The 17,567-nt window shown below is 40.9% G+C and overlaps 1 protein-coding gene across 1 annotated transcript in view; it reads left to right on the top strand.

Moving 5' to 3' along the window:
- The window catches only part of SNTB1 (syntrophin beta 1), a 111,645-nt gene that overhangs the window by 81,301 nt on the left and 12,777 nt on the right, over positions 1-17,567 (top strand). Inside the window, exon 4 of the mRNA XM_015617141.3 lies at positions 16,683-16,822. Within this exon, the coding sequence (XP_015472627.1) occupies positions 16,683-16,822 (140 nt within the window). The remainder of the gene's footprint in view (positions 1-16,682; positions 16,823-17,567) is intronic.

The following is a 17,567-nucleotide window of genomic DNA, read 5'->3' as shown; positions in this document are numbered from 1 at the left end:
TAGCATTAGATTTAACCTTGTCAGAGCTTGCATTCTAATGGCTATAATGGTATTGCAAGGAATTTGGGAGCAGTGAGGTATTTTTTTTATTAGTAGATACCTTATTTAGCAGTACTTTTGCAAAGTTCTCCTTTATTTATAAGTAAAATTCTTAAGACCAATTGTTGAATTACCACAAACAGCTGGTATCCCTGGTTTTAAAATAAGGTGTTTCTTATTATTTCCAAAAGCAACACTTCCCTCAAAGGACAAGATTTTGACCTCATTTTACAATTGTAAATCTAGGGAGAGATAGTCTTTCACTAATCATTCTTATGGAGAGATAGAAAAAATCCCAACACACACAATATCCTTGTACTGACTCTTTTCCTCCCTTGAAGGATTAGGAAAGGAAGGAGGGGTTATTCAATGACTAGTATGAAAGCAACATTTTCAATTTTAATTTTAATGTAATCTCTAAACAACTACATGTAAGGGACAGAGAAATAGAGACAATAAATTTGATTTCTGCAGATGACACAGTTTTGTGTCCTCCTTTTTGTGCAATGGAAACTGATCAATAAGGCTGATAGACCATTACTGCTTTAACTAGAAAATCCAGTAAAATCAAATGAAAAAACACAAAGTACATAGAAATCCGGTCTTTGGTGTTCACGTTAGACTTTGGATGCAAGATAGGAAACACAGCTGAAAGGGACAGGGTGAGATGGGGGTAGGAGTATCCAAAACAGGATCTGCTAGAAGAGCAAAGTTCTCTACAGGTATGAGAAGCTGCCCCATCCTTCATTTTTTGTGGCATTGCTGAAAGGGCATTTTGGCTTGGAGACTGAGCCTGTTCAATAGTCAGGGTACAAAAAGGGGATCTGGAGCCAAAGTGTGTGTCTGGAGGTTTGGAGCTTCTGCTCTCAGTATAGTGACACTGCTGTTGAAGATAAATGGACTTGCCAAAGGTTTTCTCAGATGTTTCTGGATTCCCTGCATTTCAGGTGTTCCTGCAGCACCAGTAGCCCTGCTGGAAGGAAGCACCTGGGTGTTAATTGCTAATGACTGTTAGCTGCAGTGAAGATTCCTGAAACTCCGTGAACACATCGTGTTATTTTTGGAGCTTTTTTTGGTTTATACATTTCTGCTGAGCAAATGCTGCTGTGCAAACATTCATTTGTTGATCTTGTGCTGAAAATAGTTGCAGACATTGGCCAGAGTAGCTGCCAATGTGTAGTGTGGCTGTAGCTGCTTTTTTGTACTTCATGCTGGAAATGCCAGTGATGTTTATGGAAATGGTTCTAAAAGGTTCACTTTGAGGAGGAGCCCACTACGGGAATAGAAGCTTACCTATTTGTTTGTGGAATGAAAAGCTTGTACATTGTTATGAAAATAAATAGTTTATGGTGTTGTCTCTGGCTTCTGTCACCCTGGGAAGTTTACTGCAGGGCTCTTCAGGTTAGGGAATACATTAAAACTTCATGTTTAAACATACACATGTATTCATTCCACATAAAAGCTGCTTATTATTGCTATGCTCTTTGGATCCCTGAATCACAGGGTTAAAGAATACATTAATATTCTCCCACATAAAATTTCAAAACAGAGGTTTCAATCTGCTTGCCCAAAACTGCAGGCATGTGTTAACAAGGCAAAGGCAACTGGAAGAAATGGATGTGTTGCAAAGAGGAGCAGAATGGAAAGGGGTTGCACAGCTTAAATGAGGCAGCTTGAGAACCTTTCATGTGATGTTTTTGTCTGGTTTTGTGGGTTTAGGGAAGGCTGACTATTGAGGATGAGCTGACTTGTTGTTGGATTCTTCCTTTGCTGTTCCAAGAGTTTGAAATGAGAAAGAGCATGGTAGAGGCTAATTTGTGGCTAATAACATAATATTAATAATTATGTTAGTATGAAAGTGCCTAAGGTATAGCCAAAGCCAGAATGCCATGGTGTGAGATTGCAGCAGAAATGGTACCAACAGGAGCAGATCCTGCTCCAAACTCTAACCATGTGAGTAGGCAAGAAGAGATAGAAGGAAACGTGGGACCAAACATCTGGTATGTCCCTGCTGTGGTTTCTGTTCCTCTGGGACATAAACCAAATGGATGAGTGCAGAAAGACATTAGAGCTGGGGAAAAGGGAAGAGTGGGACAGCACTGGAAGAGATTGGAAGATTCTGAGCTAGGGAAGCCTCGAGGAAGGTGACAGTGGAAGAAGCAGCTCATTGATGAACTGCAGGGAGCTCTGGGTACAGACAGATACACAAAATGTTGAGTGGACTGGAAGGTATTGAAATCTTCTCTACTGGCAAGAATAAGACCAGCCTTCTCTGAACCTTTCATAGACACATAAGATTAGCTCTTCACAGCTGCAAGACTTCAAAGAGAGGAATTTTAGCTCTCCTCTCTTATTTTCCTTCAGATTGGACGCGGAGTTTGCACTCATCAAAGGCCATGTACATCATCAGTTTCTGTTAGCCCAGATACAAAAAGTAAAACTTCCATCTCTACCCTCTTCAAATAACTTGAAACAGCTGTTTGGATATTTGCAAGTGCAAGCAGAAGGAATGGGTTGTTGTCACAGGATCACATTCAAGTGAATGAACAATTCTGAAGAACAGTGACAAGGAGGCAACCACTAACTGGTAATGGTTACACATCTGTAGCCCTGTGTGGACCTGCAAAGGGGTTCACAGTTTTGGAAACAATAGCATCACAGGCTGCTCTGCTAAAAAATGAAATACAAGAATACCACTCTTAGAGGTAACAGAGATCTCAGACTGCTTTTCTTCTAGGGAAGCAAATAGTTACCATGTTGCCTTGTGTCAGTCCCAGACATCATCAGCTTGGTGCCCAGGATTCAGCAGCAGCAAAGGTTATGTGCCTGTGCAGATAACAGCAAATGAAGTTTGCTCCAGATCTCCTCTTTCTCTTCCCCTTGTGTCACTCTGCAGCTCAGCCTCAGCATTCCCCATCACTGACTGCCCCTGATGCTGGCTGGGCTATCTGAGCGTGCCTGCTGGCTGAGGATGTACTTTTGAATAAATGGTGCCTTTAAAGGCACTAGTTAAATGCATGAAAATGTTGTAACAGCTAGCCTGATTTCCATCTGGCATAACTTAGGAGTAAATCCATTGACGTCAGTAGAACTGAAAGGATATAAATATAATTGAAGTCAGACCCTATATTTTTAAGGTTAAGCCTAAAAACACTGTAACTTACTCTCTCTCCTTCCCCCTCAAATCTTTTCTCTTTCAAGCTCTGTCACAAATTCAAATGTCTTAATTGGGATTTTGTCTGTTTCTGCCTAGTTTAATCAAGGATCTGTCAGTAAAGAATGTTAGGAGATGCAGAGGTGAAGCTCTCCTGACCCCCTACCTATCTTTAGAAAATCTCACTGGCTGCTGGTTCTGAAAAACCGTGGCAGCAGTTGTTCTCTTCTGCCTTGGTCAGTTGTGTCAAGCTGTGTATCTGTAGCTAAGTTTAGTTCAGAGCACAAACATGAGGCAGAAATGGAAACTTTTTTGGCAAGCAAAGAATGTGATTTTCAGCCCATTCACACAGAATGGTGTTAATTAATAGATTGTTTTCTGACAAATAGTTAGTTGTGCCTGACTGTTTTCCATATGGCTAAGGAAATAAAAAAGCCAATGAGAAGAGGGTATTTAAAAATCCAGAAATTTTGGTATGAAACTGCTGATATGATAGCCAGTGCAATCCCATTTGCTCTACTTCCAAAATGGGTTGTGTGAACATAACCATATAACTATGTAATGAAATACATAATTCTCAATTTTCTTTTTGCAGTGTTACTAAACTAAGTTACTTAAGATTTTTTCTACCAATATATAGAGATGCTTAGGCCAGTACAAACTACAAAAGAAATCTCAGTGAATAGGCAAATATTTATCTCTGTTGTAGAAATAAAAGCAGGAGAAATAATTTGTAAAATTTCCTAGTGAAATTTTCCTTCAGGGTGTGTATATTTCTAACACCAAGGGAGGAATTAGGTGTAGTCAGTTGGTAATATTCACACGTGTTTGTCTCTTGGAGTTTCCACTTTCTTGTAATTGCAGAAGTTACAGCAGCTCTGTGATGTTCAAGTTATCCTCATACTGTATATGGCTGGCACTCGCTGGCTGGGGTGATTTATTAGCCCACAGCAGGAAAGAAACTTCCATTGATCAAATAAGTTGGTTTGTGAGATCGTATGTCTCTTGTGCCAAAAATAATTTCTCTTTGGATAGGTGATATGTTTGTTGAGAGATCTGAAAGTCTAATGCTGTTACCAGGAAGTTCTTTATTTTATTAAAATATGTATCCTAGGGATAATTCTTAAATCTGAAACCTTAAATTTCAGATTTAATTCTTAAATCTGAAATCATCCTGGCTCCACGGGTGTATAACCTGTAGCATGCAATCTGGTTATAAGAACTTTGGAGATTAATTTTATTCTTCCCAAGTTTTTTCTTCTAGAAGGATGTTCAGATCTCAGTGGAATTTTCTGAAAGTACTTTAATGCTGTAATTATTTTTAAAATATGATACACTGAGAATTAGAACAGATAGAGAACATTAGCTTTAAAAGATTACATATCTTACAGTATTTAATTTGCTGATATTTGTAGGATTAGGATCTGTAGATTGATGGCCCTAATTGAGTATTTTAAAATAATCTAGATGAAATAACATGGCACAGCACTAAAGCCCTTTGTCCTGTGAGGCTAATTTAAAGCTCAGCATAGGTAACTGCCAATAGAACAACAGTAGAATATTCTTTATTTGTCTTCCTTATGTAGCTCTGTTGAATATTCATAATTTCTATTAACACATGGCCTTCAATATTTGCTTTTTTTGTTTGTTTGGTTTGGGTTTTTGGATTTTTTTTTTTTTTTAGATAGTAGATTAATTATAAGAGTTGTTACTGTAAACCCCTGTGCTGTGATTTTGCCTGGTCTTGTAATATAAACAGTATCAGATCTGGGAAAGTCATGGCTCTTGGGAAGTGGCAGCTCACATTCTGACTGTAGGTGGCAACTATAGCTTGAATACTTCTACTTTAGGGATATTTCTTCGACTTCATTTTCTGAAGTAAAGAAAGCTGAGCTCTCATTTTTTTTATGTTCCTAACCACAGAGAAAAGCTTGAAACTATGGAATGTCAGCAAAGCAAAAAGGCTTGATGTATCAGCAAGAATTAAAAATGTATTTTAAATACCAGGCAAACCTCAGACTGATTTTCAAGCCCCAGTTGACATCCCCAAGGGAAATTTGGCTGACTACAGTTGGTAACAGTGGTTTCCTATTAAAGCTGCCTTGCCAGTTATTTTTGCATCATTAGGGCTGTGTGTTTCTTCGTGTGCCACACAGTTAGTGGAGACAGCTGTCCAGCACATCACAGACTGGTGGCAAACTGCAGTTATCCTCTAGCTCTGAACTTCCTCTCCTGCACTCTTCCCACCTTCCCATTTCCTCTGTCACCATTGCTCTCCTGAAATTACTTTGGCAGGGTTACAGTAAAGACCATCTTAAAACTACTTTTAGCTAAAAAAAGCAAATTCAAGCTTTATATTAATCTCCCAAGCATGTAATGATACCTGAACTCACAGTAAGCCCAGGGCCCTGTGCTGGGGCATGTGCTCCAGAATGGGCAATGATTTCCTAATGGTGAAACTGGCCTAGGACTACAGTGGAGTAGCTGATGATTTCTGTCAGGAAAGGTTTTAAAGAACAAGCTAGACAAATCTTGGGAACAAAGGCTGTCCTCCCCTGGGCAGTGTTCATCTTTCAAGTCATCTAGGAGGTTCCTGGAGTGACACAGCTGGTGAGGGAGCCAGCTCAGGAAGGCACCTGACTGGATCTGCAGTGTGGGAACAGAGGAGGACTGGTGTGATGTGTGTGGTGTGTATGGTGTGATGTGATGGCTGGAGCCCATCCTGGCACAGTGATCACAAAATGAGTTTTCAGGTTTGGGAGAAATAAGGAGGGGGGTCAGCCGAACTAATAGCATGGGCTTTTGGAGGGCAGACTTTCATCTTTTTGAGAGACTGGTGCAGAGAATCCCCTGGGAAGCACTCCTGAAGGGCAGAGGGCTCCAGGAAGGCTGGACAGTGTTCAGGAAGGAAGTAATAAAGGCACAGGAGCAGACCCTCCCTGTGTGCTGAAAGGTGAGCTGGTGGGGATGAAGATGAGCCTGGCTGAATGGGAAGCTCTGACTAGAACTCATGACAAAAAGGAGAGTTTATGACCATTGGAATACAGGATGGGGAACTCAGGAAGACTACAAGGATGTTGTGAGAAGGATGTTGCAGGGAGAAAACTACAAGGGTGAAAGCCCATATAGAACCTAACCTGGATGCTGTGGTAAAAGACAATAAAAGATGTCCCTATAAATACATCAGCAAAAAAAGGAAGTCTAAAGGAGAATCTCCATCTGTTATTGGAGGTGAGAGAACACATAGTAACAAAGAATGAGGATTGATAAAGGCTTCTTTGTCTCAGTCTTTAATGTTAAGACCAGTTCTTAGAGTACCAAGCCCCTGAACTGTGCTAACAGTTGGAATTTATGCTCTTAGAGGTCTTTTCCAACTAAAACAGTTCCATGTTTCTATGGTTCCATGATTCTGTCTTCAGCTCTCATTCTATGAATCTAAGCATTCATATTTCTGAACCAGTGATTGGCTTGGATTGATTTCTGCCTTCCTTCTTGAAGACAGAAAAAATACATTTGAAGTTTTTCAGGGGGGAAGTGGCATTTTTGGTTAGATACCATTTGTCCTCTCTGCAGATTCCTTAGAAAACTAACAAATGGCAAATCAAACAGAACTCTCTGAAAGGGCATAGATTTTAAATTCAGTTTTGTCTTCATTAAGTATTAAAAGAAGGTGAATCGGATATTAAGTGGAATCGCTGTTCATTTCTTGCCTTTACTGACACCCTGGAATCCACTCATGCCGGGATCCACCAGGACAACCTACTGGATGTTCTCCCAGCTCTCCACACTCTGCCAGGGTGTACACACTGAATACTTCTTTGGTGAACTGAGGTCTCTTGGAACTCAGCTGACTTTCTGGCTTTCTGACATTTCTGGGGAAAAAAAATAATCCTGCCCATAAGAAATTTATAATAATAATTATAATATGAATAACAAATCAAAATGAAAAGTGCATGTTTAATTTTCTCCCCCTCTCTCCCCCACCCCAAAAAACCCCACCAAAACCAGGTATATGTTGCTTGTGTTCCTTAGTTTGTGGCAGTCTGTTGTGATAATGGAGGTACAGACTTTGTAACCATTTTTAAAAAAGTTTTCAAATAATCAACTTGCTTTGAAGCTGACAACTAAGTAAATAAATAAATTAGAAAAAAAGACAAGATATTTTTTGTGGTAAATCTTAATAGGTAGATTTGGATTCTGAATTGTGACTAATTTTCACCAAATTTTTCAGATATCTGTGGCTCCTGCACATTCTTTCAAAATTAAATGAAAATACTAAGAATTTTAATTGAATTTTTTCTTTTTTAATAAGGCTTTCAAACGTTTCTCAGCATGCCCAGAATTGCAGTTGATGAAGCATAGCATGCAGATTTGAACTGTTTTTTTGAAGGTAACACATTTTTGTGCCAGGCATGTCATGAATTCAGTCATTTGCTAGAGGTCATTAGATGCATTGCAGTCTATCAGTATTACTGAATATTGATCAGTGACAGACTGAAATGACATAGTATTCTGGATTGCCCTTCAGACAACATAATAACAATGAGAATGAAACATCTTGTTCTCTCTGTATTGCTCCCCTACTATTTTTTGTTCCAGCACTTGTGATTTATTATGACCCTTGAGTAAAGTAGTCAAATCTGTCAGTCTTCAAAAGGTACTAGTCATGATGGGCCATTATTTCTGAGACTGAATATTAGGGAAGACAGTGTGGTAGACAAAGGCACAGAATATCTCCTGGGACAGATTTCAGTCACTATAGTTTTAATGTAGACATCAGTGATTGCCTGTCCTTCACCAAATAGACACTGTAATAATTTCAAATTGCATTTTTCATGTTTCAGCCATTGCTAAAAACTGCAAGCTGCCTTCAAATCAAAAGTCCACCTCCAGCATTAACATTTGATTGGATGGTGTTTAAAAGTGTTCTTGAGCTGCTATATAGAAATCCACACACTTTTAGTGGATTGAAAGATTACACACTTGTATCTTTTGAGGCAGTGGGTATTATTACTCATTTATCTTAAAGTGAACCCATTTGATCAGCAGAGGTCAGATTCAATTGCAAATTATAGACCCTTCAGGGACAGCAAGTTGAAATTAGGGTGTCTGCACATGGATTCTGCTCTTGTACAATTACCATTATGCCCCACTGATGATGATGTACTTCCTCAAAAAGTGCTTCACCTTGGCTTGAGCAGAACACTCTACTCCCAGAACAGCTCCAGCACACAGTAACCTGCAGGGCATAGCAGGGATCTGTGGCTGTCCCTGGTGTCCTGGAGCATACCAGTTTTCCCCACCACTGAGTAACAATACCTGTTCTTGGACAGTGGCACAGGAAATGTGGTAGAGCTTCCAAAGCCTCCAACAGAAAGTAGAATCCCTTTCCTTCTGTGGCTGACCCTGATGTGCAAAATAACTTCTCATGGACAAAAGCAGAAGATACATGACTCTGCTGTGCTCCTGGGTTTTCACAGAGCAAGCCTGGCTTTCTGGAGGAAGGAGAATGCTCCATTTAAAAAAAAAATACGGATTTTTCCCCTAGCACTAGGTTTTTAGTGCTTTGGGGTCCAGTGATTATTTTGAAGACAACACAGCTGCTCACTCTCCCAAAACTAAGCTACATCTTAGAAGTACGTTTCTACCACATTTTAATTTTGTGATTTTTATTTAAATATTTATTAAACTTCTGATAGTTGCTGTCAGCAGCTTTTTGGTGATACGTTCATGAGACGTGTTTCAGAAAGCAAGTTTACAGCCACTCTCACGTGCAGTGTGAAGAGCCCAAACACCTCACAAATAAGTTATGCCTGCACACACAACAGATTCAAAGGTGTCTGCTGAGAGCATCTTCAATTTTATCCTGAATGTGTGAGAGAGCATGCTGGAAGAGAGATTGATTGTTTTGTGAAACACTGGTGCTGGTAGATCAAATAGTTGCTGGCAGGTTATGGTACTTGAGATTGCCTCCACTTGTACAGGTATTTTTGCTTATAAACAGCAGGTTTGTGCTCACACCCACTCTTCAGACTTTCCATTCATTTGTTCAATCAGTATAACTGATTAGAAAAGCCTGGGGTTAATGGTCTTTCCCTCCCTTTAGTCCTCCCTCCCCTGTGCCTCTTTTACGAGCACTACTAAAAATGTGACCTCTTCCAGTGCAGTCTTTGAAGGTCAGTTGAACTTTAGCTGTCCACTATCTCCTGATGAGCCTCAGTGGCCAGTGGAGCTGTGCTGACCTTCCTGTGTGTCTGACTTGTACCTGTCCCTGTCCTTGTGACTTACAGCTTGGCCACTGCCCTTGAGTGATGAAATGTCCTCTTACCTTCCCTGTTCTCCCCTGGCAATTTCTGAGAAGCAATAAAAATGAAAACAAGAAAAGATAGCAAAGTGCAGGTTTTTCTGCAGAAGTAATTTGGTTCAACACTATCATTTCAGGAGTGGACCTTTGCTATTTGCAAAGCTTTGCCATCATAAATTACCACTACTCTAATTTCACACAGTGCTGTCATGGTCTGAAGTCACTGCTATAGAAGAAAATGTGTTTTACCAGGAAGCACCAGCACACTTCTTAAATCACAATGATCACCTTAACTAAGATGAAAAGCAATCAGTGTCCTAACAAATGGTGTGGGGCATTTGCCATCTCGTGTGCCTGTTTGGCTTTCCTGGAAAGATTCCTTTATCAGGAAGTTATAATCTCCTGTCTCACTGAAGAATAGCTCTTACTTATGGACCTTCAAGTCCCAGCTTCATGCTTAACAGAAGGATTGTGGGTCATAGTTGAGGTTTCAAAAATAGATTAATTTCTATTTTGTCCCTTTTTGAGTCCCCTGGACTTGGATTTCTGTGTACTTAGTTAATCAGTTTCTGTGGATCTCAAGACAACATATCAGGATTTTACTTTTCTCATGGTGTTGTGTAATATATTTTTACTTAGTAAAGTGAATAAAGTTTATGTGATGCTGGGTTTTTCATTCCCTTATGTTTCTTATCTTTAATCTTCTACAATGGAAATACAGAGTGTTAGACTCCATAAAGATGGAAGGACAAAGGATGCACTTCTTATACAGCTCTAGAGGATTTAAGGCTCAAGGCAAATCATCCTGCAAACCCTTTAGCAGTGATAACTATTTTGTGGTACTACTGCATTAATATTGATGCAACATTCATGGAATCCATGCATGATAATTTGTATGTGAACAGAATAATTATACAACCAACTTTAACTCAGGGGCAGTCTATATGATGACTTGGACTTCTTCAGTTTTTTCTGGTATTTCATAGACTCACATAGAATAACACAGGTTGGAAGGGTTTCAACCCTCCTGCTCTAAGCAGACCCAACTAGAGCAGCTTGCTCAGGCCCTTGCTTAGTCACGTTGTAACTCGAGGGATGGCTATTCAGTCTGTCCCAGTGTTTGACCACCATGACACACAGAAAAGGTTTCTCCAAGTATCAAATCAAAATTCCCCTTCCTTCAATTTGTGTATATTGAATGTCATCCTCTTCCAGTGCACGTCCAATAGGAATTTGGCTCCATCTTCTCTGTAGTGTGGAAGACATGAAACCCTCCAGGGTTTCCCAAGGGCATGGTCTAAAGAGTTATTAGAAAATTTCCAGCTGACTTCACCAAACTCTGGAATAAACCTCTATTGCAAAATTGGGAGCAGGCATTACTGTTTGGCTGTAGGAAAGGTCTCAGATCACCTGCCATTCTTGTATGGGTGAGTTCACAGCACTTGGGTACTTTTCTTGCGTTTAGAGGTCTTTGGATATGAGCCAGAGCTGTTTGAAAATCCCATTAGTCTAGAGAGTAAGGACATTGTTTGAAAATACTGCTGTGTTGATGTGTTTGACTGTGTTCATTTTGGCAAAAGTTGGCTTGTGTCCTGTCATTTTAGAGGAAAATGAGAAGGAGTTCAGACTTGAACAGACCTGCCTTGAGAATGAGTGTCGTGTCCATGCTCAGCAGTGCCTGTGACTGGGGCTGTCAGTGTTCCTGGGCTCTGCTCGAGGTGCTGCAGTGGCTGGATCAGTGTGGTTCCCACCCGACCCACGTGCCTCTGGCTGCCTGCACAGCACTGGTACCTTGGCGTGCATCGCTTGCTCACTGCTCACAGGAGCCAACAGTGTGCCCTTTGAGGGATTTTCATGTGTGCATTGACTTCAGTCCAGATCTGATAACAGCACAAGCCCCCTTTGAGCCATCACTGAGGTCAAAACAAGAGAAAAACAAAACCAGACACATTTTCATTAGCTTTTTTTAAAATCTTAAACAACGTGCACGTTATTTCCTGTTTAAAACTACAAAGTTTAGCAGCAAAACACATCTCATCCGCATGTGGTATGGGAGGTGTTGATATCCCCTGCCTACGGCTGTCACTTACACCCACTCCTGCATTGCAAATTGCCTCCCATCAAATGAGCTCGCACAAATATCAGCGTTGTTGCATATGCTGGGGTTTGCAGGATGTATTTCTGCTTCCCTGCTGTTCATCTTGCAAATACCCTTTTCAGTCCCAGCTGTTATTTTCAGGAACTGACAAGTGGGTTTCTGAAAATTAATCAAATTTATTCTGAACATGGATGTAACCTTTCATCAAAAGACAATGAAAAGGCAAGAAATACGTAGCAGAACACATCTCTCAGCCCGTGTCAAATCTGGCTTGTCAGCACAGAGAGATTTTAAGGAAGAGGTAAAATAGCAAGAAAATTCTTTCTTGGTTGCTCCTCCTGTGCTCAGTAAGAGGGTAACGTAGGTCTGAGATTTGGGAGGAGGCATTAGAAAAGAGTGTTAAACAAACCACTTACTGTAGACATAAACTTGCTACCTTTACAGTGGTCTCTGGAAAGACATATGGATACTTACTGCAGTGGAGTCTGCTGGCAGTTTATTATTTGTTTACTAAACAGGGAATGTAATTAAAATGTCCCTTTTGAGGTAACAAAAATATAAGAGTAAACCAAGAGTATTCAGAGTAGACCAAGGCATCTAATTTAATTATCTGTGTCACAGATTAAAAGTATTTTTTCATCCATTCCTGACAGCCTGAAGTAGATGAATAACTGAAATTCAAAGACAAACCTATTGAAAAGGAGACCTGGCGGATGGCAGAGCAAAGGTCCAAACAGTTTGTAAAAGGCTTTATCTCCACTGAGATGCTTATTGTCTTTACAGCAACTGATTATGTGTAAAAACTGTTCAAGGTCTGGAAGCTGTGATACCCACTGGAGGGGACAGGGGTCCCATCACTTCAGGCACAACAAGCTGGCTCCTTTCAAGCACTGCTGTCTACCAGGGGAATTACTCCTTAAGGGTACATTGTGAGCAGCGGCCAGAAAAGCAGCAGGAGCAGAGCTGCCACACAGGTGGTGCTGAGCTTGTGTCAGTGCTTGCAGTCAGTCCTTGGCACCACAGCTCTGGTCCCAAAGCAAAGCCTGGCACTGCACAGGCATGGCAGGCAGCTGGAGCTCAGGCATGTCCTCGTGCCGTGGGGTCTGGCGTGTCCCAGCCCTGCCTGTGTCCTGCACTGCAGCATGGATGTGTCAGCCAAAGGCTGATGGCCAAGTCTCCCTGTAGCTGCTGCAGTTCAGCAGCTGTTCTTGCACACGTTTTGTCTGCCCCCACATTGCTGTCTGTTGCCACTGTGTGTGTCACAGCAGCACTTGGCACCCCAGCAGAGACTGCAGTGTCCGTGTGGAAACACAGAGCACTAAACCTGAGTCTGCGGGGGAAGTCTGTGTCTGAGCAAGTCGTGAACACAGGTCTCCTCCAGTGTCATCCCAAGCCCAGCCATCATGCTGTTATACACAACAAAATTAGATTTCATCCCTGCAGCACATGAAATATTTTCTGAATTTGGAAAGGTAAACCAAAGACATGCATACAGGAAAAAGTGGTGTTTCCACTTAAAGGGGTGAGTAAATGAGGAGCAAAGAGGTTTGGAGTAGCAAAAATGATTCTTCACTGCACTTGGGTTATTTTTTTAGAAAAATGTTCTCTCTTTTCAAGTTTGTGCTTTAAGACTTTGATCTAGGGGCACAGTATGTCTAGGAAACAAAAAAATCAAGTTTTCTTCTGGTAAAAACATTTATAGCTTCATTGACTTGAAGTGGAATTTTACCTGGGAATGTAAGCGGTGACCCCAGTGACACATAGAGGGAACACTGGTACCTGTTGATTGGAGGTACTTGAGCAGTGCCCAGAACACCAGAAAAATATCTGCTGATTCATTTTGTTGTAGAGTACTGATTTTTCTGTGGTTCATCTAGAGTTGATCTAACAATTCTGGCTTTGAAAAAGGGTTGAGTTTGAAAAGTTTTTTAGAGTGGATGGTGATTTTACTTCTCTGCAACACTGATTAATGCACTTTAAATTGTACATGTGCAGGTGGGAACTGGAGTGAAGAAACTGTAGTGCAAGTGTCAGAATTCTGCAAAATTCTGGCTAAGGAATTGACCCTAATCATTATCTAAAACCATGCATCTTAAATGTATCTCAAATGGTATTTAAATTTACTCTTACACAGGTATTTCATGTTATCTTTATGTCGGATATTTAAACCTTTAAAAACCTTTAAAACATGAACAAATCTTTCACTTATCTGCCCACAAGCAGCATGTTTTTTGCTTTTGATTTGTAATTTGTTATTGTACCTATGCTTGGTATAACAGTTGTTGATCTGGATTAATTTCTCATGCGGATTTGTGATGAATGGGCCCTGTAGGCTAATGGTATATTTGGTATATCTCTTCTTCCTTTGTAAAATCTGCTATTACCATTTACAGGACAGCATGTTCTCTGTGACACCTTCCAGAAGTGCCAAGTGCCTGTTGAACAGCATGGCATCAGCTGTTACAGTCTGATCCAAACCCTACAAAATAAGGGAACAGTGATGCAATTCAAGGTTTTTAAGGAAAGGCAGTATCTTTTATTAGATCAGCTGTTACAGTTGGGAAAAAACAGACAGGCTTTCAGGCACACAGATCCTTCTTCAGGTCTGAAATAGCAGCAGTGTTGCTTAGACCAGCATTCCTCATCAGTGAGGCAGCTATGGTCCCAGTAAGGTTTAAAAACTGCTGAAAATTGTGTGTATTGCATGGCCCTTCTCACTGGGGAGGGCTTCAGAGCAGGACACAGGCAAACATCATTCCCCTCCTCACCTCTTCCCAGGACACACCCTACAAACAAGGGATACCCCTGCAAGCAGGGGTAGTGTAAGGTCACTTACTCTTGAGAAGAATCTTCAATGCCTTATGACCAAGCCACATCTCCACAGTCACCCTGCTGTTGGGGAGGGCTGGGGCAAAGCTGTGGGCTTCACAGTGCAGGTCATTAACTTCAGGATTCATGCTGGAAATTCTGTCTCCTAATATTTACAGCTGTCCAGCAAAGAGTTGTGGGACCAGCTGACAAAATCAGTTTTATTCTCTTTCTTGTAATTGCTTGTGTTTCCCAAAGTTTCTGTAGTCACTGTTGACTGAGCAGAGCCACCTGATCACAAAACTTAAATTGTGATTGAAAATGCTACAGAGGCGGGATGGTTCTACAGAGAAGCTGTGAACAGCTTCCCACAGTCTTTAGATTGCTTGTGATACCAGAGATTTCATATTTATCTTCCTTCTTCTTTTCTGGAAATCTTCAAAAGTACACACTAAAGTCTTTCTAGTTAACAAGCACAGGTGAGGTGGTCCAAATTAAACATTAACATTTACTGGATGTTAATATTAACTCATTTCTGTATTCCCACGCTAGGAACTGGGGTGTTAACTGTAGTTTATAGCTGTGGTATTAAGAAGCTGAGGCTGCTTTTTGCTCGTGTGAATATTTTCATGGTACATGGACTATGAGAACTCTGGATTTGGCATTCTTTCTTGAGTGTAATAATGTGTGTGTTAATTATGTGGCTTCTCTATTCAGCCCTATTCAAAAATGAAAGATTGCATTTCAAGAAACTGTCACCACAAGAAAATTGTAAATAAGTATTAGTGCTGCTGTAGAAATTGAAAGGATAAATGTTTTTGACTTCAAGAGACTTGAACAACCAATGAGCAAGTAATGCTGTAAACAGGAATAATATGATTATTGGAAAAGCTTAGTTCAGAGGGAGAAATACATCTTAAAAATTACACAAGCCAAAAATCTTAGTTTAAGATATGCTTTTGGACATTGGTGTTCTGAGGTAAAGGTGTGTTACATCTTGAAAGCCTTTAAAAGTTTAGAAATTTGTGGGAGCCTGTCTTTGTATAAAATACAAGTGTTTCAAATGTGGTTCTGAATTATCATACCTGGGTGTGCCATTCCCAGCCTGGCCAAACTTTGATCCCTTTTATATATTTCTCCAGCTAACAATGTGCCCAGTGATACATGCCTGTGGCAAGTAGGCTGGCATCACCACAGAGCAGCACAGACAGCTGCTTCTCTGTCCCAGGAGAGGTTTTAGTAGAGGAGTCATGAAGACAAGCAGATTCTCTGGTGAATTTCAGAATTTCTTTAATTCCTTTTAGTATCCAGGCAAGGTGTTTGTGTTTGAAAGCATGGCTGTGAGTGTTACTGTGGACCAGTGTTTCTTTTTATTTATGTGCCCTAAAAGAAAAACGATTTGTCAGTTAAAGAGCTTCAGTCTTACTTGAAACAAAGGTCCTTTCATATTCCTAACTATTTTAAGACACTTCTATGCTGCCAGAGTAGAAGAAGTGAAATCCAGGATCCATACATATAGTCCCCATTACAATAACTGTGTTGCCATGTGGACATCACACATCTAACCTGCAAAATATTCCACATCTGAATTCTGCAGCCTGTAAAGGGCTCTGATGCTCTGGTCTTTAGACATCTTTGACAGAAAGGCTTGAAATGTGAAGGCACATCCATCCCAGAGTCAATGCTTGATATCAACCCCACATTTAGGGTGGATCTCTTTATAAAGGCATTTCTAAAATGGGAAGAATGGTATGAAGGAAGGACAAGCAAAAAAAAAAAAAAAAAAAATTAAACTGCTGAGGAAAAAAGCATCTACTCCCAAACCACTACTTTTTGCTATCTATAACTCTTCTTTAATAGTGATGATGTTGCAGCCTTTTTAAACAGAAACAGCAGCAGCAGTGTGCAGGACTCAGGTTAATGTGCCAGCTACTCATGAATGGTGCACATTATAAATATACATTTAAGGTCCTTTCATGCATACCACAGCTAACTAGCAGCCAGCTCCTCCTCAGTGTTCTTCCAATACTGCATTTATGGAGTAGCCTGTACTAAAGGAAGGCTGGAAATGGCAGTGCTAAAGGTAGCAGCAGATGACTTCACATGTTATTCCATTTCTGCCGCATCTGATTATAAATTCAGGTGGGAGATGTCAAAAAGCCAGGGAAGTAAAACTCTCTTGTGTTCATTTTCTCACCCAGAACTCGACATGTTTTTCTCATCTGGCTTTGCATGGTGGTAGTTTGTCTCTTGTTCACTGAGACTTTCCTCTTTTCCAGGTGCCAGGAGACAATGAGAAGCACTGGAAGCCAGTGTTAGTAGTTTTGACAGAGAAAGACCTGTTAATATATGAGAGCATGCCACGGATGAAGGAAGCCTGGTTCAGCCCTGTGCATACCTACCCCCTGCTCGCCACCAGGTACCTTTGCTTTTTTATCATCACCGCTCAGGAGCAGTGGGAACAGCTGAGTCAGCCAGGAATGGGTAGAGCTGGTGCGCAGCTTGAGTCACACTTGAGATGCTGTGGTTGGAGAAGCAGGTTCTTCTTCAGTGGGCTGATGTACTGAGCTTAACTCTTCTTTCCTCCACCATTTCAAGTTCTGCCTGAGGCTGTTGACCAGAAGCTCACTGGGATTTTGGCTGTGGCCACTTGGCCTGGATACAGAGGCAGGAGTGCTGAAAGAGCTCAGTCTCCTGAGATGCCTATCTCAGTGTGCAGACCTGTGAGCTTGGCAGAAACACTCTGACTTCCAGCTCATCCAGGCTAAAACAAAGTGAACTTGTTGCCCTGAGTTGAATGCTTCGGTGTGGCAGTTCTGCACCACCAGTTTGGGCCTTTTGGAAGGTTCCACATGTGTTGGAAACACTTCCAACACAGCTTCTGTTCCTGCTCTAGCAAATTAATTCCTGGATTTTTTTAGCTTAAAATGGTAAGCTTGGAAGACACATTCTTGAATCTAGGTTGGAAATAAGCATTTGCATTATTTTGAAGGTATCCATTAGCACTAATTTAGAGAGAGCTTTCCCATGGTTGCCTTTATGCAGTGGAAACTGTCTGTGCTTCTTGGTGTGAATCTTAATCATGTTTCTCTGCCAGTATGGTCAAAGGGCTTGAGAAAGAGCTGTTGTTCCTTGTTACAGCCTTGCTACAGGCCTCTATTATA

Source organism: Parus major, chromosome 2 (assembly GCF_001522545.3).
Source record: "Parus major isolate Abel chromosome 2, Parus_major1.1, whole genome shotgun sequence".
NCBI lineage: Eukaryota > Metazoa > Chordata > Aves > Passeriformes > Paridae > Parus > Parus major.
The sequence above is the reverse complement of the archived record's forward strand: the minus strand, read 5'-3'. Positions and strand labels throughout refer to the sequence as shown.